This window comes from Cupressus sempervirens, chromosome 5 (assembly GCF_028749045.1).
Source record: "Cupressus sempervirens isolate cs-2001-9-10 chromosome 5, ASM2874904v1, whole genome shotgun sequence".
NCBI classification, from domain to species: domain Eukaryota; kingdom Viridiplantae; phylum Streptophyta; class Pinopsida; order Cupressales; family Cupressaceae; genus Cupressus; species Cupressus sempervirens.
In genome coordinates this window covers 595327706-595355178 of record NC_143122.1, presented here as the reverse complement: position 1 = coordinate 595355178, position 27473 = coordinate 595327706, and the positions used below count along the sequence as shown (strand labels likewise).

General features: G+C 36.0%; 2 protein-coding genes across 2 annotated transcripts in view; both read left to right on the top strand.

Annotated features, from left to right (window-relative positions):
- The window catches only part of LOC149557331 (sodium/hydrogen exchanger 4-like), a 162100-nt gene that overhangs the window by 19678 nt on the left and 114949 nt on the right, over positions 1-27473 (top strand). The gene's annotated exons all lie outside the window — the stretch shown is intronic.
- LOC149557332 (uncharacterized) lies at positions 10663-14243 on the top strand. Its single transcript, XM_089832003.1, has 7 exons — positions 10663-10809; positions 11001-11655; positions 11795-12027; positions 12143-12295; positions 12435-12835; positions 12973-13378; positions 13513-14243. Exons 2-7 carry the CDS (start codon positions 11033-11035, stop codon positions 14091-14093), a joined length of 2397 nt encoding a protein of 798 aa, XP_089688129.1. The 5' UTR covers positions 10663-10809; positions 11001-11032; the 3' UTR covers positions 14094-14243.

Sequence of the window (27473 nt, the reverse complement as noted above, 5' to 3'; positions counted from 1 at the left end):
TAATGTCAGTCCAAGGTTTCTCAGGAACAATAATAGGTGTATACAAACCAGTATTTTGACTCACTCCTTTTGCAACTTGACAAACTCCACAACTCTTTACAAATTTTTGAACACCCTTATACATTTGTGGCCAATAATATTTTTCTTTCAGCAAACCCAATGTCTTATCAATTCCAAAATGTCCAACTAATCCACCACTATGCTTTTCTTTAATTAGATTCAACCTCATAGAACTTCTAGGAATACACAACTGAATGCCTTTGAACAACATACCTTCTTGAATGAAATACTCATCATACTTACTTATGTGATCTGTCAGATTTGGTGCTCTGCACTCTCTCCATGTCTCAAAAAAATTAGGATCAACATCGTATAACTCTTTCATCTCATCAAAACCAAGAACTTCAACCTTCATTTCAGTCAACAAAGACCGTCTTCTACTCAATGCATCAGCAACTTTGTTGGTAACTCCACTCTTATGCTTAATCACAAATGTAAAACTTTGCAAATATTCAACCCACTTCATATGTCTTTGATTCAATTTATGTTGACTTCCCAAGTATTGTAAAGCTTTATGATCAGTATACAACACAAACTCGTTAGGCATCAAATAATGTCTCCACTTCTTCAATGCTTGAACAATAGCATAAAACTCTTGATCATACACATAATATTTCCGTCTAGCATCATTCAACTTTTCACTAAAGAAAGCAACAGGCTTACCTTCTTGACTTAATACAGCTCCTATTGCATTACCACTTGCATCACATTCAATTTGAAATACTTTGTTGAAATCAGGCAAAGCCAATACCGGTAATTCTGCAACCTTTTGTTTCACAGTCTCAAAACTCTTATCAGCTCCATCTGTCCACTTGAATTCCTTTTTATCTCCCCTCATTGTCTCAGTCATAGCATTGCAAACAGCATTGAAGTTCTTTATAAACTTTCTATAAAAACTAGCTAAACCATGAAATGATCTTACTTCACTCACATTCTTAGGTGTAGGCCATTCCAAAATTGCTTTAACCTTTTCAGGATCCATCTTCAAACCATTAGCTGAAATCACAAATCCCAGATACACAATCTCCTCTTGCATAAAAGAACACTTTTTCAGATTAATCAACAACTTTTTCTCTTTCAACCTCTACAATACTTGTCTAATATGCTCAAGATGTTCTTCCTTAGTCTTACTGAATATCAGAATATCATCCAAATAAACAATCACAAACTTACCCAAAAATCTTTTTAGAACTTCATTCATTAACCTCATGAAAGTACTAGGTGCATTAGTCAAACCAAAAGGCATAACCAACCATTCATACAAACCATCTTTTGTCTTGAAAGCAGTCTTCCATTCATCACCTTCTCTGATTCTGATCTGATGATAGCCACTCTTCAAATCAATCTTGGTAAAATACTTTGCTCCACTTAAACAATCCATTATGTCATTCATCCTTGGCATAGGAAACCTATATTTCATTGTTATCTTGTTAATGGCTTTGGAATCAGTACACATTCTCCATTCTCCATTCTTTTTAGGTGCTAATACAGCAGGTACAACACATGGACTCAAGCTTTCTCTGATCAAACCTTTCTGCAACAACTCATGCACTTGTCTGTTAAGTTCTTCATTCTCTGTAGGTGTCAATCTATATGGTGCTTTGTTTGGCAAACTTGCTCTAGGAATCAAATCCATACAATGACTTATACTTCTTACTGGAGGTAATCCATTAGGAAGATCATCAGCAATAATGTCTTTATATTCATTGAGCAATTTTGCAATTTCTTCTGGCACTTGGTCAATACTACCATCTGTCACTCGGTCACCACTATCTGGCACTTGGTTAGCATTATTCTCTTGCACTTGGCCTTCATTGACAAAACTTGGATTTCTTGAAATTATGGCAAAACAAACCTGATTCTTCTTCACTTCCTTTTCAAATTGTTTCCCATTAACCATACAAATCTTTACAGCAGTACAATTAACCTCATCTGGAACTTCAATCAAAGGCAACAATGTTTGTTTCTTCCCATTCACCCAAAGAGTATATTGATTCAATCTTCCATCATGTACAGCATGTCTATCATATTGCCAAGGTCTACCCAACAAAATATGACAACAATCCATGGGCATAATATCACACAAAACTTTATCAACATAATGTCCAATTTTAAATTTCACAAGGCATTGCTCACTTACCAATATCTTATGCTCATCTTTGATCCATGAAACATGATAAGGTTTGGGATGTTTCAGCCTCTCTAATTGCAACTTGGTAACCAGCTTTTCTGATGCCAGATTTGTAGAACTCCCATTGTCAATGATCACTTTGCAGCATTTTCCAGCCATCTTACATCTTGTCTTGAAAAGACTTCTCCTTAAAACAGGTTCCTCATCACTTTTATTACATAAGGTTCTTCTCACCATCAGATTTTCTCCAACCTCAGGTCCACTTGGTGAACTTTCAATGTCTTCTTGAATCACAACATTTCTATTATTCTGTCCACTTTCAGAGGATCTACATTCAAAAGTTCTATGCCCTTTTTTGCCACATCTAAAACAATTACCATGAAATCCACTTCTAGAATAGGAATTACCTCTTCCCCGGTAAGAATTAGTGCCTCCTTGGTAAGAATTACCACCTTTCCATTCGGTCTTGCCTTTATCATCACTCTTTCCATTCAGATTTGACTTTATCTTGCATAGAATTGTCAAATCTACTACTTTCTCCATTAGATCTACCTCTACCTCTTTGGAATCTACCACCTCTACCTCTTTGTCTTTGTTCATGCTTTTTTGTCAAAATCTCCTCAGCCTTCAAGGCATACTGGTATGCTTCTTCCACACTTTCCAACTTCACAAAACTTATCTCATCTTGAATTCTAGATCTCAATCCATTAATGTACCTTGCAATTTTCTCAACATCATCATCCACATGTCCAGATCTGATGTCCAATCTATAGAATTCCTTGGTATATTCTTTCACAGTCATGTCCCTTTGTTTGAAATTTTGCATCTTTCTCAATGAGCTAACTTGGTAATCAGTAGGAAGGAATTTGTTCTTTACCTTGTTCACCATCTTTGGCCAAGTTCTTATCTTCTCCTTTCCTCTCCTTTGTCTATCAGTTTGCAAGTGCTCCCACCATAATGATGCATGACCTTTCAGCCTAGTGACTTCAATCTTCACCTTTCTGTTATCAGGAGTGTTTTCATACTCAAAGAACTTCTCCATATCAGAGATCCAATCCAGCACAGTATTTGTATCCAATTTCCCATCATAAGGAACAACTTTTACAGCAGGCTTTGAATTTTCCCTAGACAATAATTGCAACAATCTTTCCTCATCTCGATCTTCTTCAGGTTCTAGATTATGGTTTGGTGCTGCTGCTTCATCATCACTTACATCTTCAAGATGCGCTCCTCTCCTCTGGGCTGTCTCCACAACATCTAATCTGGCTGCAATTTGTCTTAACTAATCCAATATAGCGTTATCAATATTATTTCCTCTACCACGAACCATCTTTACAAATCAGATTCCTGCAAGATCGTAACCCTCTGCAAGTTATAGGTCAAATCCACAGATCTGCCACCCTACAACCAGATCCAAATCAGGGTTCTACACGATCCAATCTCCACAAGGATGAACTTCGGGCTCTGATACCAATTGATGCAGGCAAAGGATGAATAACTAGGGCCAAAGGCACACCTAGCTATCCAAGCCACCCTGCAAGAGTTAACACAATGGAAGAAAACACGAGGAACAACACCAAGGAAAGAGAGAACAAGGATATATTTATTGATTCATCAAATGTTCAGCATACATGCCCAGCTGTAAGGCCTTCTGGGTTACGACCAATTACAAATGTACAACTTCCAGATCTCCAAATCAGCTTTTTAAATCCACATATCTCTTTTTCTTTTGAACTCTCTCCAAAAATCTGCCCTAACCCTAAACCTAAACACCCTACTTATACTTGCCAAAATGGCTTACGGATAATTCTAGAACATAGAGAAACCACAAGTCGGCCCTCATCAAATATAATTAACTATACCAAAATTAAATGTGAGCAAAGTCGGCCCAATTGGAACTAGGCAGAATGAACTAATGTGCAGGATTACAAAGAAACCTAGGATGCTCCTACATCAGAAAGTGAGCTTTTGGAATTCTTTTATAGCATTCTCATAAGAGCTCATTCACTCATCTTACTAATGCGGGATAAATAAAATCAATTTTCCCTATCAATTTTACCTTTCCCCAATTTTTTCGGGATTTTGATTTTCCTTTTATTTTCTTGTGATTTCTTTATCTTTTTATTTTCTTGCAATTGCTTTTTTCTGCTATTTTGCGGCGAATGCTTTTCAACTATTTTTCCATGGATGCTTTTCTTTTAATCTTTCTCCATGTCATTTAAAATAACTTTCCCTTTAAGTCCCTGTACATTTTGTCTCTAATGTGTTATTAATTTATTAAATAAAGTGACTTGTAATATTTTCCACTTAACAATAGTCCCACATTATTAAAGTTAAACATTTATATTTAACTTTATAAACTAGCTTTATTAATGCATAATAAACCATATCAGTGATATAGAAAAATCTTCTGTTGATATTAATTGTAAAGTTTCTGCAAATTCTTAGTAATTGACTCTGAGATAATACCTTTCTGTATGGTTGCTGTTCTGATCTTCTTTCTATTTGACCTTGAGATGAGATGTCAATATTAATTGTTATTTTGAAATATATTTGTCTCAGCAAGTATTCGATTTGTGACAGAGTTGCTTAAAGGAGCAGACTTGATATTCTGTTGTGTGCTCTTTAATTACAACCACACCTTACTCATATACCATAACCAAAGAGCTGCCCCTTAAAGGGACATGACCCTATCTAGGTCAGCCCACAATGCTCTCTCATAATCAGCACTTAGAAGGAGATATAGTTTATCAAACAAACATAACTAAATTTAGTTAAGGTTAATGCTAACATATACTCATCAGAAAAAATCGCCGATCATGCCTAGACAATGTGCAATGTGTTAATAAGCCTTCAAACGGTATTACATGAAAAATGAAGTTTATGCAATTTGCATAGTCAGACCAGTATGATGATCGTAGTTATAGTTTTAACACTCCCTCTTAACTTGATAATCATACTGAGAAATAACATATCTAGCATCATCAATTACAATGAATAAGTATAAAATGATACTCTATATCTATCTGAATCTTCTTAGCATGCGGTATCATTAAACATATGATACTATGTCATATTACTATATCTATGATATGACATATCACTGATACTAGTGATAACAGTATTGCAATGAATACAATATACAGGATAACATCCGGAGAATAATTAAATTCTTCATTTATCCAAGTTGTGACTCATAGGTACTGGCATTCCTATATCACAACATGATCTTGAGTTAAGATCTACCAGAACACAGGATAAACTCCGAAGAATAATAAAATTCTTCCTTTATCCAAATCGTGACTCATAGGCATAACAATGTCTACATCACAATGTTATATTGAACTCATTTAGATTTGACAGTAGACCTCTACTGTTTAGCACATTATCTAAGAGATTGTCATGTCTCATAATGTCTTTCATACAAGTGTTCATTATCTCAGAGATCGTCACCTCTAAAATAATGAATACAAATGGTGGAGCCCAAAATAGTCAATAGCCAGAGAAAAAAATTATTTTATTAATAATTTAAAGAATACAAATGAATTACAATTCAACCATACCAAGTCTTTTCTTGAAGTGATCTATTTTCACTCGAGAGAGAGGTTTGGTAAGAATATTTGCTGTCTAATTTGCAGTGCAAATGTATTCTAATTTTACAATAATTGTGTCTACCATATCTCTTACATAATGGTAAGGAATTTTGATATGCTTGGATCTGTCATGAAAAACTGGATTCACAGAAAGCTTGATTGAACTCTGATTATCACAATGAATAATCATAGAATTCATGGCTTGGCCAAATAATCCCACAAGTAACTTTCTAAGCCAAAATGCTTCTCGAGAGGTCATCGCCGTTGCAATGTATCTGGCTTCTGTGGAACTTTGTGCTACTGAAGATTGCTTTCTGCATATCCATGATATCATTGCTGAGCCTAAACTGAAACAACATCTTGAAGTGCTTTTCTTGTCAGTAATACTTCCAGCCCAATTTGAGTCTGTGTATCCATGTAGGTCCAATTCAACTTTCTCATACTTGAGCCCAAGGTTAAGAGTGCCTTGTAAGTATCTCATGATGTGTTTGACTGCAACTAGGTGAATCTCCTTTGGCTCACACATAAACTGACTTAATGCATTAACAACATAGCAAATATTAGGTCTTGTATTTACCCAGTACATAAGGGATCCAATCATGTGTCTGTAAAGAGTAGAATCTATGGAAGGTGATTCTGCTGCTGCTTTCTTAAGTTTATGTAAGTTAGTCTCCATGGGAGAAGACATAGGTCTACAGTTCCACATTCCAAATCTCTTCAAGATGTCTAATGTATACTTTTTTTGATTGAGTATGATGCTGTCAAAATTCTGCCATACTTCTAGTCCTAGGAAGTAATGAAGGAGTCCTAAATCTTTCATCTCAAATTCTCTGATTAGATCTTTCTTGCATTGATCTATGAGATGATCATCACCTGTTATTAGTGAATCATCGACATACAGTATCAAAATTACCATATCATTTTTATACCTTTTATAATATAGATTTCGATCAACTTCATTCTTGGAGAATCCTAAGCCGGTGAGATACTTATCAATTTTTTCATACCATGCCCTTGGAGCCTGTTTAAGCCCATAGAGAGCTTTCTTGAGCATGCAAAGAAAATTTTTAGGGTTATGAGTTTCAAATCCTTTAGGTTGCTCCAAATATACCTCTTTTGTAATCTTTTCATTTAGAAATGCTATTTTTACATCCATTTGATGTACTTTCCGTCCCTTCGATGCTATAATAGCTAGGACTTCTCTTACAGAGGTGTATCTGGCAATAGGAGTAAAGGTTTTAATCAATCCCTTCTTTCTAAGAGAATCCCTTGGCCATGAATTTGGCTTTATATTTTTCAATGCTACCATCAGTAGCATGCTTAATTTTAAATATCCACTTGGAAGAAACAATAGATTTTCCTTCAGGTCTTGGAACAATTTCCCAAACATCATTCTTCATAATAGATTGGTAATCTTCTATCATGGCATCCTTCCAAGCTGTATGTTTAATAACATCTAAAACATTGGTTGGTTCTAATTTAGACAAATCATTCATGTTTTTTGCATAACTAGAAAATCTTTTGGGTCTTTTGCTTTCTCTAGATGTTCCAGATGGTGCAGCGAAGTCTTGTGCTTTCTCTATTGTCTTAATGGCCCAAAGTGGTATTTTCTTAGAATTTTGGGTTTCTTCAAGAATGAGGTTTTGAAGTTCATCTTCAATTTCTTCAATGTCCTCCCTCTGAGACTCAAATTCTTTATTTTCTTCAGAGCTAGGTAAGGGAGAGGGTTCTTCAGAACTTAGAGCTCTTTTGAATGCTAAATCTTCTTCAAATATTACATCCCTACTAAGTTCAATATTTTAATGACCAGGTATGAAAATCCTATATGCTTTAGATGTTTCACTATACCCAACAAAAATACCTTTCCTCCCAGAGGGTTCTAACTTAGTTCTCTTTTCTTTTGGAACATGTATATATACTAGACACCCAAAAATTCTAAGATGACTTATATTAGGTTTAACCTTAGTAAAGTCTTCTTTAGGAGTTTTATCTCTAAGGTAGGAGTGAAAACTTCTGTTTTAAATATAGACAGCAGTACAAGAGGCTTCTACCCAAAGATAATATTTTAGATTTTGATCAAATATCATAGCTCTTGCAGCTTCTATAATTGTCCTATTCTTCCTTTCTGCTAACCCGTTTTGTAATGGGTTATAGGGAACAATATACTCTCCCTTAATTCTTGTTTTTTTACAAAACTCTTTAAACAAATTTGAGGTATATTCCCCTCCATTATTAGTCCTAAGAGTTGTAATTATATGTCCTGATAGGTTTTCAGTTAAGGTTTTAAATTTTTTACATTTCTTAAGGATTTCTTTTGATTCTTTACATTTTAAGAAGTCAATCCAAGTTTTTCTAGAGAGTTCATCTATAAAAAGTATATAGTACCAGAATCCTCCAAGAGAAGGAACAAACATAGGTCCACATAAATATGAGTGAATTAATTTCAAAACATTGTTAGTTTTTCTAGTGCTATCATGAAATGGACTTTTGGTATTCTTACCTAGAGTGCATCCTTTGTATATGCTTGAATGATCTTTATTTAGTTTAGTTGAACTAGTAACCATCTTCTCCATAGTTGATAAAGTTTTGAAATTTAAATGTCCTAACCTTCTATGCTATATTTCGTTTATATCATCAACTTCATGAATTAAGGCTTGAAGGGGTCGACTAGGTTCTGAATTTAATTCATACAAGTACCCCTTTCTTTGACCAATCAATACTGCTTTCTTAAATGAAGAGTTCTTTGCCTAGGTCATTAATTTACCGTCCATGAATACAACATTATGTCCATCATCTTCAAGTGTTGTAACCAAGATTAGATTTCTTTTTATTCCTGGTACATAGAGTACTCCTTTGAGATGTAGAGAACTACCCGACTTTAGTTTCAAGGTGCAATTCCCAATTCCTTTGACTAAATCAGCGGAATTATCATGGATGGTGATGTCGCCATCAACTTCTTCAAATATAGAGTCTAGTGCTTCTTTGTATACTGTAATATGTCGGGATGATCCACTATCAATCACCCATGCCTTGCTTGATACTTCATTTGATAGTGCTGAATGCAATACACGATTCTCAAGATCATAGTTATCTTCTTTAGTAATGTTTGTATAGTGTACTTCTTGTTTAGAATTCTCAGGGCAATTAGATTTGTAGTGTCCAAATTTTTCGCATTTGAAGCATTTTACTTTGGATAGATATTTCTTAGGTTTTTCATTCCTTTGATTACCCTTCTTCTTCTTGAAATGCTTTTTCTTACCTTTATAGGAATTTGTGTTGAGAACATGAAGTTCTTCGTCTTCAGTTTTCAACTTTCCCCCTTTCTTAAGTTTTCTAGATTCTTCCTGAAGACAATCTCTCTTAAGTCGATTGAAGTCAGGAAGATTGTCTCTAGCACTTACTTCTTTTGCAAAAGTTTCCCATGAATCTAGTAATCCATCTATAGCCATCAGTGTTAATTCTGTGTCATTAATTATGGCTCCTATACTTGCAAGTTCATCTATTAGACTGGCAACCCTTAGGAATTAAGAATTCATCAATTCTCCCTTCTTTATTTGTATATGATTTAGTTGCCTTTTTAATGCGAGGACTCTAGTTGCATTATTAACCTCATATGCATTTAATAATGCTTTCATCATATCAAATGCTGTTTGATGTTTCATTAGTATGGGTACTATTTCATTTTTCACTCCATCTAATATGATCTGTATGGCTTTCCTGTTTCCTTTACTCCAGATAGTTTTATTAGGTTCAACATCAGGTTGTTTAGATGTTGAATCAACAAACTGCTTTACATCATTTTCTTCAAGAATCATCACAATTCTGAATTTCCAAGCATCAAAGTGTTCTTTCACATCTGATTATGTATGCCATTGAAGATAGGAAAATGATGCTAGATATACTAAGTCAGATTGTTTAATTTGCAGAGCCTAGGTTTGACTACCAGAGCTTTGATACCATGTAAAGTGTTTGCAAATTCTAAGCAATCAGATCTGATAATACCTTTCTGTATGGTTGCTGTTCTGATCTTCTTTCTATCTGACCTTGAAATGAGATGTCAATATTAATTGTTATTCTGAAATATATTTGTCTCAGCAAGTATTCAATTTGTGGCAGAGTTGCTTAAAGGGGCAGACTTGATATTCTATTGTGTGTTCTTTAACTAAAACCACACCTTACTCATATACCATAACCAAAGGGCATGCCCCTTAAAGGGACATGACCCTATCTAGGTCGGCCTGCAGTGCTCTCTCATAATCGACGCCTAGAAGGAGATATAGTTTATCAAACAAACATAACTAAATTTAGTTAAGGTTAATGCTAACATATACTCAGCACAATAAATTGCCGGTCATGCCTAGACAAGGTGCAATGTGTTAATAAGCCTTCAAACGGTATTACATGAAAGTTGAAGTTTATGCGATCTGACGATCATAGTTATAGATTTAACATTAATCATTTACCATCGACATGATATTATCACTGAAGATCCCAACCATGCCCAAAATGACTTACTATAAATAGTATGTATGCCCAGAATTGCATCTAGACCATAGTTCCAAAAATCGCCATGAAATCGCCGAAATCGCCGAAATCGCGATAAGATTCATGGCTCCCGATTTTTTTGGAATCGGAAATCGCTGGTGGCGATTTTTTCTTGTGAATCGCCTGAATCGCCAAAATCGGCGATTCATGGCAAAAATCGCCAAAATCGCCATCGTGAATCTCCAGAAATCGGCCGCGGCAGCAAGGATAGAAAGTTCAATTTTTTTAAAAAAACACATGTTTTATCTGCTTTCTAAGTTGACTTTCCTCTTTGTTATAACCCTAAAGAGCCTTCTATTTGCTTAGTATGAGTAGAAGAGAGGAAGAGTGAGAGAGAAGAAGAGAAAAGAGAATCCATAGGTTTCCAACCGGCAAGAAGGAAGAGCACCAAAGAGATCAGAAGTCCATTTGGGGAGGCCATAAATTGCATTGGGAGCATTAAGGAGTCAATATCAACACTCCTCAACTCATTTGCAAGAGGTAAGTGTTGGTTTTTTTTTTGCATGTTAGTGTAGTATGCATTTTTTGTTAAATTTTTTTAGTGTTCATTTGCAAATCTTGAATGTTTTTTATTTTTAGTTTTACTAAATTGCAAACTAGGGTTTGTTGTTTTGTAGTTTTTGTTTATTAGTTGCAAACTTTGATTTTTTACATGAATTTTTTTATTGCAGTAGCCCTTTGCTTTCATTTTCCAATTTCCACAATGGGTAAAAAAGATGAATGCTGGAAATATAATGAAGAGTTTCCTGGGAGAACCAAATATCAAACAAAATGTATATTTTGCAAAGAAAAAATAAATTCGGGAGGTATCTATAGATTGAAATACCACATTGCTGGCATACCTGGCCATGATGTCACAGTTTGCACTCAACAAACCGTTGAGGCAAAATGCTCTTGTTTAGTGGCATTAGAAAAAATTGAACAAGACAAGTTGACTAAGAAAATGCAACTTGAAGGGTTAAGAGGTATTGGCTCCCATGCTCCCACATTCGCAACCGCATCTACATCTGCAAGTGCATCTGCATCAGCTTCCGCATCCGTAGGTTGTGTTGGAGAGGGTTCTTCTAGGCCTCCTTTTCATCCTAGTGCTAGTGCTCATGTGAGTGTTAGTGGTAGTCGGTCTCATACTGAGACAGAGTCCAACACCAACCTATTGTGGCCTAGAGTGCGGAAAAGCAGAATGGATAGTTACTTTGTGCCCCGCACTACTCCTGGCTCCCAACCCACGCTTGAGGGCATGGGTTTGAACAAGGAGATTCATGATGCTGCCAGAAAAGAGATTTGCAAATTCTGGTACTTTTGCAACATTCCATTTATTGCAGCCAGGTAATTGATTCTTTTTTCTTTGTTATCTTCAAAGTTAAAGTTAAAAGTAAAAGTAAAACTTTAATTATATCTACTTGTTTTATGATTTTAGTTTTTGACATCTAAATTTCTAATCAATATCATTATCTATTTGTGACAGGACTCCTTATTGGCAGAACATGATAGATGCAGTTACCATTTGTGGTCCGGGGTTTAAAGCCCCAACTGAGGCTGAGTTGAGTGGATACCTCCTGGAGGAAATGGTTGAGGATATGAGGCATGAGCTTGAGGACAACCGAAAGGAGTGGATCGAAAAGGGTTGCACCATCATGACTGATGGTTGGACAGATAGGAGGGGAAGAACACTCCTCAATTTTTTTGTATCCTGTGGAGGTGATTGATCATTCTACTTTCCTACATACATAATTTTGAATCGTGATTGACTATTTCAAATTTTGATTTGTTGATTGCTAATAGTAATTATAATTCGTTGTTTTGTTACTTGTAGGATATACCATGTTCCTCAAATCCATTGATGCTTCTGCTCATGTAAAAAACGCCACATACTTATGTGAGGTTATTGAGGAAGTTATAGCAGAGGTGGGGGAACAACATGTGGTGCAAGTGGTGACGGATAATGCAGCAAGTTATGTTGCTGCAGGTAAACTTTTAACTTTTTAAGTTTTGAAAATAAATTTATTTGAATTTTGAACTTTTTCTAATTCTAACTTAGAATTTCTAAGTTTCCTAAGTTCTCATGTTTGAAATTTGAATTTCTAATTATCTTAAAATTGTTGTAGGCAAACTTTTGATGGAGAGGCACCCCACCATATTTTGGTCCCCTTGTGCAGCACACTGCCTTGACCTCATGTTGGAGGAAATTGGCAAACTTGAGTGGGTCAAGTCATGTGTGGAAAGGGCAAAAAACATATGTAAGTTTATTTATAATCATTCATTTGTCCTTAGCACAATGAGGAAGTACATAGGAGACAAAGAGTTAGCTCGTCCAGGGATCACGAGGTTTGCCTCGAATTTCATCACCTTGCAGTCCTTGTTGACATCAAGGGATGATTTGAGGAGCATGTTTGTTGGGCGGGAGTGGATTTCATCTTCCTATGCTACGACCACTGCAGGGATAGATGTGGTGGATTGCATATTTGATGATGATGGTTTTTGGAAACCTACTAGAGAAATACTTAAGGTAATTTTATTGCAATTTAACATTTAATATTTTACAGTTTACTATGCTAATTGTTTAATGATTTAGTTTTACCTTATATTATTGAATTATTCTATGTTTAAGTTTTGACTCAAATTTTTGTTTTACTTTATATGTAGGCCACTGAGCCTCTTGTATCTCTCCTACGAACTGCTGATGGGGAGAAGCCCTCTATGGTCTACATATATGAGGGCATGGATAGGGCCAAGGAGGCCATTAGAGCTCAGTATGCAGGAGTGCAGGAGAAGTATGCCCCTATTTGGGACATCATTGATAGGAGATGGCAGAATCAGCTCCACAGACCCATCCATGCAGTAACTTACTTTTTGAATTCGGCATTTCGTTTCCGTCCTGACTTCAAGGCGGATGAGGAGGTTCTCACCGGATTATATACAGTGATCCAGAGGTTGAGTACTGACGAGGATAGCAGTGCTGCAATTATTGAGCTTGATAAGTTCAATAATAAAGAAGGGCCACTTTTCTCTAGCAGGGTAGCCATAGATGCTCGGGAAACAATACAGCCAGGTAAAAATTAAATAATATATTCAATGTTCATGAATCTAGATTCTAAACTTAAAGTTGATTATGTAATTTTAGAGTTAACTTGTAATTTGTAATTTGTAAATGAGACTAATTATTTTTATTTTCCCTTATTTCAGATAGATGGTGGCAAATGTTTGGGGCCACAACCCCAAAACTTCAAAAAATTGCCATTCGTATTCTGAGTCAGCCAAGCAGCGCTTCTGGATGTGAGTGCAGTTGGTCCATGTTCGAGCACATCCACTCGAAGAGGAGAAACAGGTTGACAGTGCAGAGGTTGAATGATCTTGTCTTCGTTCATTACAACCTCCGTCTTAGGATCAGACAGATTTTGGGCACTGACTCCTCTCCGATCATTCTGGAGGAGATTGATCCAGAATCAGAGTGGCTCACAGAGGTTGTAGATCCAGTCTTCACTGAGGAAGACCGTGCGTGGATTGACCAGGTGGATATAGAGGCTGAGGCAGCTAGAGCACGTTCTTCAGGCATTGGTAGACGCACACGTGCACGCACAGACACAGGCCCTAGCGACATTCGTGAGCCCATCTTATATGCGGGAGATATGGCTCGACAGTCCTCTAGGACCTACATTAGACGCCTTGCTACTAGGCAGACTGGATACTCAGAGGCTGAGGCTGAGGCTGTAGCCGAGCTTGAGGATGATGTTGAGGATGATGATGACTATGAGCCTGAGGCTTGAGTTGGAGCCTTGTTTTTATATTTTGTTTACAGATATTGATACTGAATCATTGATAGACATATGTTTCAAAGTTTCAAACTTTCATGGATCTTCATCTTAGATTCTTACATAAATTTATGATTTGATGTCTTATGGATCATCTTACATACATTCTATGATTTAAAATTTTAAATCATTATGATCATTTGATTTCTATGTACTTCAGCTAGCCTACAATTTACATTTTAGATAACATAGTTACGTATGTGATGGATTTTATGTTTCATGTTTATGTATGTTAAGTTTTAACTTCTATTTGATGATGTTATAGTGTGCTTAAGTTATATTCAATAAAGGGTGCATGAAATAAGTTTTAAATTGTTAAAATCTTTAAATTTAAAGGGTTTTTTCAAATTTGCCGATTCATCGCCGATTCATTGCCGATTCATTGCCGATTCACGATTCGATTCGGCCTTGCCGATTCCGATCCGATTCCGATTCACGTTTCTTTGATCTAGACACTTCAGATCATCCTACAAATGAGATTGCATAGGTCAAATGGCCTCAAGATCCCTCCAATGTTTTGGCTAGCCTACGAGACCATGAGGAAATAGGCTAACGACAATGTCTTGCTAATAATGCTAAAAAGGGGAGTTGATAGTCTGCCCTTTCGAAAATTGCTGTCCTCAAGTGATCTGCACCTGCATGCTGAAACATAATGCCTGAGTCCCATATCAACCTCAGGAATGTTTTTCTGCCAATTTGCGATGCTACTCTGATGTAGACATCAGCATTCCTGGAATCGCGAAGCAACTCACCAAGAGCCCACTACAGTATGACACCAAACATGCCAATGCGAGGATCCCAAATCATCACATAGTCACAACGGTCAAATATAAGGAGATAGAAGTATCTCAGGGAGCTATCAATGCTGAGCAACTCTTCAACTCTAAATAATTCTCAATGGAAGTGTAAAACACCCATCATAGGCACACAAAAAATCATATCAATCTATTTTAAGTTGTTGATGTAAACTAGAACAACTCATATTGGTCTGAAATCTCTAAGAGGGCTGAAGTCAATGCCATGAAATATATCCTGCTAAGGTAACTCAAGAAAGACCACATCAACAAACTCCTTTCCAATCACAATTCTGTATAACAAAAGAATGATCGTTCAACCAAAAAGTAAAAATCTCAGTATCTTCTCTCATAGAGATCCAAAGAAGATTCCAATCCATCACTGTCAAGGTACTGGAATAGAAGTCAGCATAACCAACCCTGAAATCAATATTGGTAACAAAACATATAATTCTATGTTTGCATTACAACATCAATAATCAAATGTTATATGACAGACTCATTCAAACTTAATGAAACTTGTTTCAGACAATACAAATCAGATTTGGATATATTGCAGACCTGGTACATCCTAATATTGAAATCAGTTCTTTCTATGCTTGTTCAACAGTAAATTGCAGGGAAATGACATACCATATGTCGCTGCCCAGTCATCTGGTTACACTTTGAACACATTAACATCAGCAATAATATGTTACCAAGCCCTTGACGTCACCACCAGAAAATTTGAATTTCAGACTATATTCAACTCACTCCTAGCTGGTACAGCCCACTATGTTTGCTGTCAACCATGTGCAACACTCTTCTGATCCATCTGAGACCTGTACGACATCATTTTCATGTAATATTCAGACTGCAGGGCTTATCCCTGAGGGTTATTTGACTGATTAAATTCCTTCCTTGACTTGTACGGCCAACTAGGGACTGGGACAACACTCTACAGTAGGTACAACCCTCTCATTGAGAAGTATACCTTGTGTAGCAGCCATAGCTTTTCAGAGAATGAAGAGTTCAACCCACTAGCAGCTCATAAAATTAAACTTAATACTCACCCTTCAATATTCAGACTTTAAACTCCACATCGAATCCTTCTTGGTAACTATAATATTGGCAAATGAAAAAATAGATATATCAGAAATATGATTTTACCTTGCAGCTCAATCAAATCCCCAGACAGCATCTTCAACAGCATAGAGATTGTCAGGGAAGAGGGATCTAGTTCTCCCAACCTTTGAGAAAAGCTTTCCCAATAATTTCTTAAATATCTTGTATTTCCAGCTTACTTGAAATTGAGCTGTAGGAAATATTTTATCGCCCTCTTATAAGAGTGCATTCAATCATCCTACCAATGTGGGATAAACAAAATCACTTTTTCTTATCACTTTTCTCTTTACCTATTTTTTCAGGGTTTCGTTATTTTCACCTATTTTTTCACAATTTCTTCTTCTTTTTGTTACATTCTTATGATTACTTTTTCTGCTATTTTTCCACAAGTGCGTTTTAGCTATTTTTCCATGGATGCTTTTCTTTTAATATTTCATAATGTCATAGAAAATAACTTTTCCTTTAACTAAGTCCCCCAAACGTTGTCTCCAACTTGTTATTAAAGAAATTTACTTTAAATATTTCTCACTTAACAATAGTCCCACATTAATAAACTTTATAAACTAACTTTATTAATGCATAAATAAATCATATCAGTGATTTAAAAAATCTTCTGTTGATATTAATCATTTACCATCGATATGACACCATCCCAAAGGTCCGAACCATGCCCAAAGTGAATTATCATTAATATTAAGTATTCACAAAACTATATCCAGGCACCTAGATTATCTTGCAACTGAAACTACCTAGGCCAAATGGCCACAAGATCTCTCCAATGCCCTGGTTAGATCCCTCTATGTCTTCATTGGAGACAATTTTGTAAAGATTGTTTAGAAGGCTATTACATTCTGAATTTTAAATTCATTATTAGCAATGTTTTAATGGGTGTATAGTTTGCACTTGATCTCGATGCTAATATTCCTACGACAACTTTTATTACTCTACAAATACTAAAATAGTTAAGCATTTAAATTCTAGCTCAGCTCTATTGATGGAAAATGCTTTTGAAAGATTGCATTGAGGCTATATTGTGAGGCAAGGTCAGATACAACAATTTCTTTATAAGGAGGGAAAATTAATACTTCATAAGACTTACAATTATAGAATCATTAATGTTTACTTACTGCCGCAAGCCATTACAAATTCATATATTAATATTTTGGGAAACATTTAAGTATTGATGGCTGACAGGTTTAATTGATTGGAGCTTGTTGCCCTAGTATTAACCCTGCCCAAGTTTCAAAAATTCCATCATTCGGGTCAAAAGAAATTTAAAAAAAAATATTTCAAGCTTTAAAATGGTCAGCAATTTATCCAGTTTTTGGTTGTCTCATGACTCCAAACTCGGGTCGTTCTCAGCTTTGTGCTGCACTTCAAATTTATTAAATCATAGTTGCGAGTAAAAAGTTATGCTCATTTGAAGTTGGAACAATAATTTTCAATTATTTGAAACTTAAAATTCAATTTTTGAAATTTAAAATTGCAACTTTAAATAAGTCAAGAATTGGGATATTAACTCAAAAAGGTTTGGGCTGGAGATTTTTATTAACTAAAGAAAGGTTAAGGAAAAAGTTGAAGTCTTAACTAAAAGATTAAGGACTTACTAAATGAGGTTAATGGTTAATGGTTAGGATTTTTGTTAAAAAAGTTGAGAAGTCAAATTCACAACTTCTCCATTATGTTTTCCCTAATCCCAACCTTCGTGAGGTAGAAAGTTATAATTTTAACTTTTCCAAAAAATTTGCCTTAATCCTAACCTTATGAGATTTCAAGAAATCAAATCCGAAGCCTGAACTTTTACTTTTCAGCTCTGCTTCTGAGTTTAATATTACAAGAAACCATAACCACCTATTAGCAACTTCCAAGAAAATGGGTTACAAGATAAAAGCTTTGAACATGATATTAAAATTTATCAGAAGGATTTACAGAGTGTACACAATGTTCTTATGGGTATGTAAATGCAATTTGCAAGGAGCAAAAGACAGAAGATTCAATTGTTATCTGTATTCAAACATACCCTTATTCATGTTGAGAATCATGAAAATGGAGTATCAGCATCCATAATTGATTGACTTGTTTTGAAGAGCTACTTCTCTGGGATGGACAGAGTTAAAAACAAAATGGAGACATCATTTAAATCATAATGAAGGTGGATACTACAAAGATTTACGCTCATTATCAGCACCTTTCTTAAAAACCCATGTAAAAAAAATAAAATAAATGGATGGAAGCATACTCAAAGGGATTCGATTTATTTGTCAGAATGTCCCAAGGAGATGCCATTGCATATAGTGCAATACAGATGACATTGTAAAGATCAGAACTTTGGACAGTCAGCTGGTGAAGCATGCATGAAATGAACAGATTAAAGTATTTGAAAGTTTTATGAGAAAGGTGATTGGTGAATCCAGCTGACCACTGTCGGCATTACAACATGCCCATTCCATAATACAATTTTTGAAATGTAAAGAAAAGGGACATTGTGGTTATCCTGTGCAGCCCAGATTTTGGCATGTGACTTGTTTGATATAATGTGCCATGTGAAAGATACTATAGTCACATATCAACCTAAAAAAATTGTGCATGTAGAATGTAGCATCATTGGCAAATCTGCGAACCATTTGACAGAATGCAAAAAATATGTTCTTGATTAAGGAAAATAGGCTTTAAAAGGGCCCTGAAACCCCATACATAGTTAAATCAGTCAACAGTTTAAACGAAAAAGGCTACCAAGAGCTAGAAAGCAAAACAACAACACCCATAAACAATAAACAAGAAAAAGCCAGGGAGAAGCACCAAAAAACCACGACAGGCCGCCAAAGGCTAAGGCACATCAGACGATGTCTCTGAGCATCTCAGCAGCATTGGTTTTGAGCTCGGACAGCTTGCCCGCCTCCTCCTTCATCTCCGAAGGCTCCAGCTTAGGGGTCGGAGTTTCTTTTTTCCTGGTGCTGGATCTAGTTCATTTCCTTGTGCCTTCATCCAGAGTCCTGTCCTTTGGGATGCTGTCCTGATCCTGTTCCTCGCAGATATTCTGATCTTCCCCAAAGTGGATGAACCTTTTGATACTCTCATTTTCCTTGAGAATGTTGATATTTTTCTCTGCAATGCCTTGTCCATCTCAAGGGATCTAGTGTTGAAAGCGTCCATCTTCTTATCCACACTAAGCAAAAAATATGTTATCTCATGAGATTTTTGACAAAAAACTAATGGGAAACATGGCATGTAAATTGTTTGACATGATGCCGCATAGAGCACAATGATGGAGTTTTAAAACTTTCAAGCTAGTGTTATTGCATGTGTAAGTGCAGTCAACAACACTAGTCAACGCCCACCTTGCTGTTATAAGGCAAAGATTCATGGGGTGCAATTCACAAGTGTAATTTGTCAGTCTTTATCAACATATGTCTTGTGTATGCAGTGAAGAAAAGTTTGACAACCTTTAAAGACATTTGAGCATTCGTAGGTGGTGAACTTTTTAATCTTATGGAAATTGACATTGCAAGATGTAGAAGGGATACTACATTATGGATGCAATTGGAAAGTTCAAAGTTACAACACAATGGAAAATTAATTAGATTTGTTATTACAACAGCCCAAGGAAAACAGTAAGGTTAAACATCACACTCAAACTGTGTGTCAAAGTGCCATAGACAGAGACATGCCATCTCACATAATGAAAAGATCATTGGATATACATGAACTGCGTGCACCATGGTAGATTTGTGGTGGAGTATCACTATCGATCCAAATAAACTTTGCACAGCCAAGCTTCCCAATATTTGCAGTTTTAACTTTGTAAATTACTTGTTTGACAAAATGCCTCAGAAATAGACTGTAATGAACCCTGCTGGCTCACTCCGAATCTATGCTGAAGAAATCTTCCTTTTTGTTTTTGAAGTTTCATATGCAATTATTACAATAATAGGCTATAGATAAACAACTATTTTCAGAACCTGTATTTGGTATTGGGAATGTTGCATTGGCAGTAGATAAATTCCTAGCAGCTTGAGATATGAAATGTAGCTAGTCCAGAATTGACGCCGCTATGAATCTCTACGTTAAACCCCAAACAGACTTCAGCAGTGATGATCGCAGCCCACAAATCTGCCCTTCAGCGGCAATAATAATAACTATCAATCAGTAATTTTGGTGTGCCGAACAGTATATGAATACCTTCCAATAATATTCAGCTACAGCAGTGAGTTTCTCATATCAAACCCTTCTCTTGGATACCAATTTCAGACCAGATGAAGTGTCAAATTGATATAGAACAACATCAATTTGATAACAAATAAAATCAGAGCTCAATCACAATTCGCTGGCTCTCTTACCAACTCAAAGTGCAAATAAATGGAGGAATTAGACTTCTCCAATTTCCAAACTCTCAAACCCTTAAAGTTTCTCCAAATTCATAAATTGCAAATAACAAGAGATTAATGAAGTCATCTCAAGAGCCTTGCTTTTATAACATTTCAATCCAAAAAGCTTCTCCTTCACACCTTTCACTTAAAGGCTTCATGCTCACACTTTTCACTTCAAAGGCTTCATGTACACACTTTTTCACTTAAGTTATGATTTTGCATTTGGAAGCATATTCAACTTTCAAATATAATAGCTCTACAATTCAATGGCTAGAGTCTTCTTGTGCACACTTTTCACTAAAGAGCCTTCTTCAACACACCATCAAATTAAAACATGAAGCTTACAAAGTCATTTATTAATCTAGACTTAATAAATAACTTTCAATATACAACTCATTATTAAATCCCAATAAAATACTAATGGCGTCTAGTCTTAGGGTGTCACAACTGCATTGCCAAAATAGTAGCCAACTCTCATGACTTACTATAAATAGTAAGTCTCTCAAAATGGAGCCAAAACCCACAACAAGGTCCTCTAATCACTAGTATTAGATTACAAGGACCCCAGGATAGGATAAATCCATTGACTCTAATGCTTGCTCAAAATGGGGACATTACTGTCCGCCCTCCCTGAAATTGCTTGTACCCAAGCAATCTCAGATACAAATAACACATCAGTCCACCCAAATTCCACAGATTAAACTGAGTAATGTTCCTGTGATCACTAACCAACCCCTTGTAATATCATCACCAATATAGCTGACGAAACCTGCCAAATTGAAGCAAGTATGACCATAGATGTCGTAGAAGTAAACATCTCATATGGAAGCAATTCAGTAAGTTAACAAAGTGGTGTAGGAGCACCTAGCCATCATATAATTAAAAGAGATCATAATTGAGTCTTTAATGATTTATTTTCGTTCATATATGTTTCAATGTCATTCTATGTAATAGAATCCAATTGAAAAGAAAAGTTGTAACAAAAATGTAATGTTGTCCACATTGTCATAGTTAAGGTCCTAATTGGTTTAATATGTAAAAAGTTGTAAGATCACCCTTAAAAGGATAATAACCATGTAAAAGGTTATTAAATGTTCATTTAGATATGTCTTTAATGTTTATGCAAAGTCATGGCATCACATTTGTCAAAAGTCTCAAAAGCTTTCAAGAAGGTGAAGAGTTGCAAAAAAATGCAACAATGTAAAATTGCATTAAAGTTGTAAAGGGAAGTCCAAAGGTCATGGGTGGTATTTGTAAGGTCTAAAATGGCCAAGAAACTATAAAATTCATTTTAAGGTTGAACCAAATCATAATGGAAGGAATTAGTAACATTTGAAGCAAATTTCTAATGATTTTAACTACTTGTTTTGATTGGCTTTCTAGTTCTCTTGTTGTTTTCGGGCTTTGTACATCCATGTATAGCCTGAAAACAATGTATTATTGATATGGTAGAGTAGGAAAATGAATAATCCTTCCATTTCTTTTGGTTTGAGTTTATTCCATGCAGATTTGAGAAAGTTGTGAGCATTTTATGGATGACAGTTGTTTCAGATTTTCAAATTACAGTCTTATTGAAACAACACGTATGAATATTTAATTGTTGTTTCAATCGATGAAACTTATATTTATGGAAAAAGGAATGAATCAACTTTCTAATGAAATTTATTTGGTACATTTTTGTTAAGTTTTGTATAAGTTATGGCCGTTTTAGTGAAAACTGGTTTTAAACCAGCTTCAATGGAGTCACAAAAAATGGGTCTCAGTGTAGAGACCATAACTTTGGATTCTACTGTTGGATGTTTCCGAGTTTTGGATATGTTTTTAGAAACCTAATTTCACCTAATGTGGATGGTTGGATTGAAGAAGTAATATATGGTTAAAAAGTTATGAATCTTTGTATGCATGCCTATCTCAAATGACAGAATTGAAGTCTATGTTTTCAAGATTGATTTGTTATTTGATGATGGATGATTGTATTGGGAAATATGTATTGATGCCTTTAGAATGTTGAATAAATTGTATTTAAGATAGAAATACATGACTCATTTGAGGGTTCTTGAAGTTTTATAATAATACTTGCATCACAAAGCTTGCTTCCTTGAACTGTGCAAAGTGAGCTGCCATACACACTATTCGAAACGTGCAACTGAATAGTGCACTTGAAAAAGATCATGCACGCGATAGTCAAAGGTAAAACCATATGTACTTGACATCATGTACACATCTGAAAACTCCTTGTTTGAAATCACAATGCACAAGAAGGATCCCAAACACTGAACAAAATGAAAGATCCCTGATAGATGCCCTTGCTGATTTGCTGTAGCTTTTAAAATTAATAAACTATATTTTCCTGTGATTTCTTTGATGGTCTTTGAGAATAGACAGAATTTGCAGAAGGTTTTGTTTTTGTTTTGTGTTTTTTGATAGTTTTCACAATAGTAATGAATAATGAACAATAAACATGAGAGGAGACTGAAAATAAATAAGAACATAGAGCCAAATCAGAATTGCTATAAATTGTACTAGGCAGATTTCTGATTTATAAAGCCAAATAATAAATCCAATGCAGTTCCAAGGAGCTTACATCCAACAATGATGCCAAACTGCTGCAAATGGCAGCCGTAAGACTGCAATGAATCACGTCCCAGCTGAAAGAATCAATCTGTAACGCTGAAACCATAAATCTGCAACCTGAATCCACAATAAAGAATGGTGAACTCTATCCCTGATAGCAACGCACACTGTCTGAAGAATCCAATGCCAATAACTGCTGAGGGCTACGTCCCAGCCAGTCCAGAACCTGGGGTTTGCGTCCCAGATGAAGAATTGCTCTCTCAGAGCCAATTCACAAAAACAAGTTTTTCAATATGCAAAAGATGATCTTAGAATGAAGCTTCCATCTCCTTATAACCCCCTCTCAATTGCAAATTGAACCCTAAGCGTCTCCAAGTGGTGTTGTGTAGTGAAAATGTTATAATTTCTTATTTTAAAGTAGTCATGTTACTAGAAAATGACCTTTTTCCTCATAGATAGAATTCCATTCACTGAAATGCCCTGAGACCAAAGAGAAAGATTTAGAGAATTTTGAGACCTTTCCAACGAGCTATAACACATAGGTGTACCTAATCAACTGAAGCCAAAATCCCCTTATTACTCCAAAATGGTTATATTATTAACCTTATTTTAATTTATTTAATCACCAACTTAGGAAATATTTAAATATATTAAAATATTTCCCAAATGGTCCCAAAAGGCCCAAAATGACCAATCAAACATGAATCTGAGTTTGTCACCTGTCTGTGACTGATGCCGGACAAGATGTGTCAACTGGTAGTCCATTCCTAAAATCTAGGGATGCTCCTAAAAAGTAGGAGACAGCCCCAATCAATCAAAATTGAGTCCCAATGACTCCCCTGCTGTGTGCACCTCTGAGAGAACTTTCATTGAATTGGGAGTTCCTCCTAAAAAATAGGAGATGCACTCTAAGTCTCCAAAACGTTCGCCGAGGTCTCCAAACGCCTCCTAGACCGCTCCTAGTCAATCCCTACAAATTAGGAATCCCTCCTAAATTGTAGGAAACTGTTGTCTACTACTCCAAACTACTTGGGAAGCTCATGCATGACTCTCAAAGTCCCTGGGTTGGTTCCCTCTACGCTTTGCTGGCCTATAGGAACTAGATAATAGACCAACCCTGCTAGAAATGTTGTCACTAAGGAAGGGCAAAAATTGGGGACATGACACAAAACCCTGCCAAAAAGAACATCTTCTGACATTTGTTGCTTAACTTTGAACTCAACTTCACCAAACCCCAAGTGGTGAATCCAATCAACAAGACCCAACTAGACTTAATGCTAACCATGTTAGCACTAGGGACCCAAAGCACACTGAACACAACCATCCCCAATTTAGAGATCAAAACATCTGTGAATGGCAGTATTAATAGCACCATCTCTATCCTCTACAAGGCTCCCATTGATGTGCTAACTCTGGATGAAGTCCATCTTGCAATCACTAAATCCATCTACTGCAGATGGAAAATACTCATCCCACAAAGGATGGTACAACCTCGAAACTAGTCCGCACTAATGCCTCACCAAAGCCTCTGTGTGTGGATCGGACAAGTAGTGATGAGTACTCCTCACTATGTAGTCTTGATAAAGGCTCCCACCTCGGTCAAATGCTGATCGTTATAGCTCTTAATGTATCCCTTGTCATCTAGCTCGTTGTTGCCCAAGTTTCTGTTCATATCTTTTTGCTCTAGGGTTTTGAGTCAAGTCAATTGTCAATGTCTTGAGTCCGAGTCTAGATTGCCCATATAATGGCCTTTCCTCTCATTATTTCTTTAAGCTAACCTGATGCGGGAAATCATGTGAGCAATGCCCTAGTCCAATGGCTAGGTGATTAGGTTTCAGAGGGTTTGTTATGCGTTTCCTTGGTGAGGAGAAGGTCTGTATATTCTGTTGATTCATCTTCCTTTGTTCCTAATCATGTTGAAGGCAAGGATTCATATTATGCTACAGTTCCATGAAGGTCATTGTAGATGATCCAGTTCAAAATCTAAGAGAAGCGGATAAATCTTCAAAAATGGCAGAAGAACCCTAGTCAAAGGTGGTATGACCCTCTTTGAAATCTAATTGTTGACTTATATTTAATCAATACGTCTACGTTGCAAAGTTGACAAGTCAAATGGCTCAGAGACTAACTCCAGATCGTCGGATGAAGACCAGATCGACGAATGATGTTTTAAAGATGGAATTATAAATATTCAATGATGAATCTCCTTAGCCGTTAGATATTTAAAAATCCATGGTTGTCATTATGTCGCTATGGAAAGTTGCTCGATTGTTAATCATAGCGACATTACGACAGAACGACGCATGTTCCTGTGGGCCATTTCCTTTTGCGGCTGGTACGGTGTCAGACGAGGCGACAAGTGTCTTTACTTGATTGTTTCTATATGAGACAGAGTCAGGGTTATGAAGAGATTGTTTTTATTGTCGATCTCTAGATCAATCTATGCTCGTTGTTATGTCACTTTTCAAAGTTGTGCAAAAGATAACCAAAGCGACAATATAACAATTCAATACGTGTCTTGATGGGCCCATTATATTCCATGAAGTGCCATGAAGCAAACCAGTCCAATGTCAGATTCTCCAAGCAATGGAATAATGCCACTTGTTTGCCATGATGTGCGTGGTTGGAATAGATGGACCCACACTGTAGAGAAAACTAGAGAATTAAATCTTTTAATCTCAGTCATCAGAGCTTTGAAATCAATGACCATCGCATCATTGCGAGCAAGTTAAAGTAAATCAAGGGTTAAGGTCATGATAGGGCAAAAATAATGGAATTGCATAGTTGCAGGGATTAAAAGGTAACCTTTGGTTAAGGTCATAAAGGGAGAAAAGTCTCACGAGTCAAAGACGCGAAGCCACAAGAACCAGTCATCGTATGATCGCAGGCTAGAAGAAATTCAAGAAGGGTTAAGTTGCAACCTGGCGACTGCAATAACAGTTAACATCAAATCAATCATCGCATGGTCACGGGTCAGGAAAAGTAGTTAAGTTTAATGTTGCGAAATTGCGATCATGGTTAATGAACAGTTTTTGCCAAGTTGCTATGGTTAATGGAACAAAGACATGTTAAGCATTGACCCAGTGAAAAAGGTTAAAGTCAATCGCGTTAGAAGGTTTATTAGGATTTACTCTGGACTGTTGATCTTAGATTGACGACGACCATTCAAAAATGCAGTAACCGTTGGAATATGATTTGTATGGACTTGGCACCAAACAGTGGAATATGAAGAGAATGCTGATTTCTACAAGATTTTCGAGATTGAAAGAAGCTGAGTAGTCATGGCATGTTTTTAGGAATATCACAGATTCAAAATTTTCAATAGAAAAGATGTCATGTGTCCATATCCTTGGATAATTTCAGATTTTATTCTCATTTTCTATTTGTGATTGTTGCTCTGCTGAACTAAGAGAGAACATGAAACTGTAAATGTATTTTCTTCTGATCATACAAGGGTTGGCAAACTTGATGGTGAATTGGTTTGTAATTCCATTTACCTTATTTTGCTTGTCATGTTTTGTTGCCCATTGTTAGAGTAGTTTTGCATTAAGAGTTGAAAAACAATCATGTATGGTTCTATGAATAATCAGATGAATTCCATTTCACTTTGATGTTTGTTGTATAGTGATTCCATTTACTTTCTTCATATATGGTTTTGTTTCTTCTCTTGTTAGTTTCATAACATGTGAGATAGTTTCATTGGGAAATGAAAGATAAATGTGTATGAATCTATTAGTTATTGGTTGGATTCCATTTCATTCAAGGCTGATAGCGAAAGCAAATCCATTTGCCCCTCATGTGCATATCTCTTCATTCATCTTCTACATTTAGATGATTAATGTGCATTTAGAATAGAAGCAAGGATTAGAAATATCAAGATAATCTACTACAGTCATTCCATTGAGTGTGATAGGTTATGCAAATCCATCTTGCCTGGATTGTTTGTGCCTACAAACAATTTGGTTATCCTTTACTGCTCTTAGGTTAAGAGCTTATAATGTCAAAACTTCTGATCTCATAAAAACATATTCATTGCATATCATTGCAAATCAAAGGGAGTTGTACTTAATCATTTAGAGGGCAGTGATAGAATACATACATTGACCCATTTGTTGGTAAACATCTTTTTGTCTCTCCAAATGTTGGGTATCAAAGAGTCAAGATTATAAAATCTAATAGGAGAACAAATTGTTAACCAACACTCGTCACCAACAATATCTGCAGCCTGTGTAACCATAAGAGAACCCGATACAACATGTGGGATCTCACTGCTTTTTGTAGATGCACTCATCTCGACCGTATCATATGCACCTATAACTGCAATGGATGCAGCCTGATCTTCATCATAATTTGTGGATATAGGAATATCATAAATTGCTGCTATAGGAAACTGAAGTGTTTGTAGATGGTGTAAATTGTGCCCAACTCCACTTAGGTGAGTGATCAACATCAACCTCAAAAAATGGATTATCATTGGACAATGTTGCATCCATCTC

What these genes read in the sequence shown, in the direction of transcription:
- LOC149557332 (XM_089832003.1), top strand. Translation starts at nt 11,033, where the DNA reads ATGGGTAAAAAAGATGAATGCTGGAAATATAATGAAGAGTTTCCTGGG. An exon ending in AGCAAGTTATGTTGCTGCAG is followed by an intron (nt 12,296 to 12,434) that starts GTAAACTTTTAA and finishes AAATTGTTGTAG; the next exon opens with GCAAACTTTTGATGGAGAGG. An exon ending in TCGGGAAACAATACAGCCAG is followed by an intron (nt 13,379 to 13,512) that starts GTAAAAATTAAA and finishes CCCTTATTTCAG; the next exon opens with ATAGATGGTGGCAAATGTTT.